At 58.2% G+C, this 3,027-nt stretch overlaps 1 protein-coding gene across 1 annotated transcript in view; it reads right to left on the bottom strand.

The window, feature by feature from the left end:
* Positions 1-1,474, bottom strand: part of CMKLR1 (chemerin chemokine-like receptor 1) — a 4,209-nt gene extending 2,735 nt beyond the window's left edge. The window contains exons 1-2 of the mRNA XM_014463932.2: positions 1,354-1,474; positions 4-723 (exon numbers count right to left, since the gene is read on the bottom strand). Coding sequence (XP_014319418.1) covers positions 4-720 — 717 coding nt within the window. The 5' untranslated portion in view covers positions 721-723; positions 1,354-1,474. The remainder of the gene's footprint in view (positions 1-3; positions 724-1,353) is intronic.
* Positions 1,475-3,027: the final 1,553 nt, after the last annotated feature.

The raw sequence follows: 3,027 nt of genomic DNA, 5'->3' as shown, positions 1-3,027 counted from the left end.
GACGTAGCAGCGTGATGATGAGACCGGGATCAGAAAGCCACAGAGGAAGCGCATGACGCTCACCGCCAGGTGCCAGCGGAAGCCCACGGAGCCCGGATGAAGGCGAGCAGGCCCCAGGGAAGAGTTGGCCTCCGCCAGGCTGAAGTTGCTGAAGCACGCTATCTTCCCGTGCACGAGGACCGTGTCCCGGAACACGAGGGAAGGGAAGCTCAGGAGGGAAGCCAGGACCCAGATGACCACGCAGGCCACGTAGACCAGCCGTATGCTGCGGTGGTTCTGGGACCAGACGGGGAGGAGCACCGCGATGCAGCGGTCGAAGCTGATGGCCATCAGCAGGAAGACGCTGGTGTGCATGTTGTGGTTGAGCAGGAAGTTGCTGACCTTGCACATGGCGGTCCCGAAGACCCAGTGGTAGTCCGCGGCCACGTAGGCAATGTGGAAGGGGAGGAAGAGGTTGAACAGGAAATCGGCGATGGCCAGGTTGACGAACCAGATGGTGTTCACCGTCTTCTTCACCTTGAAGGTGGCGATGAAGATCACCAAGCCATTGCCCAGGATGCCCAGGCAGCAGATGATGCTGTAGACCACCACCAGGAAGATCCTGATCGCCCCGCCTTCCGGGGGTGGAAACTCCTCCGAAATCAGGATGGCTTCAGGATCCTCGGGGTACTCGTAATCGTAATGGTAATCGTAGGAGTTGTTGTAATCCTCCCCCTCCATGCTCTGCAAGGGGAGACCAAGGTCATGAGCGGAACCTGGACTGGAACTGCCTTCCAGAGGCCAGCCAAGATCAGCAAGCCCGACAGGGTTCTCCCTGGCCAGGCACCAGGCCGGTTTCTTGGCTTAACTACTTCCCGTGTTGCTATTTTCTTTACTTAACAAATAGCTGGCCAGCACCTCCTACACACCAGGGACTGTTCTGAAGCCTTGACATACACAAACGCTCTTCATCCTTGGAAAAGCTCAGCGAGGTAGACGGGTTAGGAACCCCATTTTACAGGGGAGGCAACTGAGGCACCGAGCACTTAAGTGATCTGTCCCAGGTCATTCAGCTGAGAGTTAACCCAACTTCAGAATCTACCCTCTGGACAGCCGTGTTTTGCTGCCTCTCTGGAACCCTCCCTCACCTTACAGTCTACTGGGGGAGACAAACATTCATCCACAATTCCATGATCATGGAAAAAGTGGGCGTAACAACGCTAAATGCCGTGAAGGAGAGGTGCACAGGGCCATGAACTCGGTCCCAACCACGTTCCCAAGACCCAGGGGACAGCTATGTGGTGCTCCCACCTGGTCAGGGAACCCGACTAGCGCCCTTTGGAGATATGAGCTCAGACCCCAAGAGTCCCTCACCGTTCACTGTTAAGGTGTCCAAAGCTCTCCGGGGTGGGTCCTCGGCCAGTCAGTCTCCGTGCACAGCTGGAAACACCTGCCGGGAGAACAGGAGGCAGCTGCTGGGTCCCGGTCTCAGAGCCACCACGCTGGTGCACCCTGAGAAAGGACCTCTCGTCGTCACTCCCGATTCACAGAAAAGGAAGCAGGGACGTGCCTGAGGTGACCCAGCTGACGAGCAGCTGAGCTGGAATTGGAACCCAGGACCCTGACGCCCTGGAATCCCTGCGCTTCCCACCACCAACGCTCCTCCCATCTCGACAAACGGGCTCCACGCAGGTAGATGTCTGAGCCTGGCGAGACTGCCAGTCGATGGTGCTTCATTACCCATCACTCCTGCTTCCCTCCATCCAAATTCATCGCCGCTCCTTCATGGACTTGCGGTTATATTTTATTGCATAAGAGCCGTCATCTGATTTTATTACACAAGAGCTACTTGTAAAATTCCATTGAGGACTCTGGGCTCCAGGGACTCTGAATTGGAGCTGCGGACCCACTCCGCAGGCTGGGAGCAAATTCCAGGGGTGCCCAGTAACGGGTCCCCAGGCCTCCAGGCAGGAGGTGGCAGAGCCGGGATTGGTGCCCCGTCTGCAGAATCCCGGCTCTTCCCATTGCTCCGTGCTGCCCCCAAATCATGATGTGATGACTGGGTGTCCACATCCCCTGTGCCGGGCTGTGCAGGCCCCAGGGACAAGGAAATGGCTCTTCTAGCAGGAAGGCTGCCTGCGCTCCAGTCATCACATCCACGCTCCAGGCAGGAAGATGGGAAAGATGAAGGAGGGGTCTCCACGGAGCTCATAGTCGGTTGCAAGTCACCAGGCAGAGGAAGTGCTCCCAGGCCGGGAAGGGGTGCTCCAGGGCCTGGGAGTCAGAGGCTTCCTCAGGCCCCAGGAGGCTCAAGTTTTAACCCATTAGCTGAGCTTTAAGGACAGTTCTAAGATGACAGAAGGAGCCCTAGCCGGTTTGGCTCAGTGGATAGGGTGTCGGCTTACAGATCTGAAATGTCCCGGGTTCGATTCCGGTCCAGGGCACGTACCTCCGTTGCAGGCTCGATCCCCGGCCCTGGTCGGGGCTCCTGTGGGAGGCAACCAGTCGATGTGTCTCTCTCACATCACTGTTTCTCTCTCTGTGTCGCTCCCCTTCCCTTCCACACTCTCTATAATCAATGGAAAAATATCCTCAGCTGAGGATTAACAACAACATCAACAAAAAAGATGTTAGAAGGAGGGAGGAGGGTGGGCCCCACCTCCCAGCATGCCCCCCTTTCTGGCAGTCGGGGAGGGGGGTGTCTGAGCCCCTGGAGGAGGGTGGAAAGGAACGGGGACTCGGGACCGAGCACTTGGCGCTGCGGTGCCTGCAGAGACACTCTGGGGACACAGATGATGTCATGTCTGGCTCCCCGGCTGGGCTGGGAGCAGCTCAGGGTCAGGGGCCACCTCTTTCCATCTTTGAATGGGGGCCAGGCTGGGCCGGCACAGGGTGGCGCTGACATCTTCTGGGCATGTCTGCCCGCTCACCCCTCACCCCTCCTCCTGAGAGCTGAGTGAGTCAGTGTCCCCAGTTGGTATGTGTCCTCCCCCCACCCCCACCCCAGTCCCTCGGCTCTCCCTGGACGGGAACCCCAGTCACAAGTTT

This window comes from Myotis lucifugus, unplaced genomic scaffold (assembly GCF_000147115.1).
Source record: "Myotis lucifugus unplaced genomic scaffold, Myoluc2.0 scaffold_229, whole genome shotgun sequence".
In the NCBI taxonomy this organism is placed as follows: Eukaryota; Metazoa; Chordata; class Mammalia; order Chiroptera; family Vespertilionidae; genus Myotis; species Myotis lucifugus.
The sequence above is the reverse complement of the archived record's forward strand: the minus strand, read 5'-3'. Positions and strand labels throughout refer to the sequence as shown.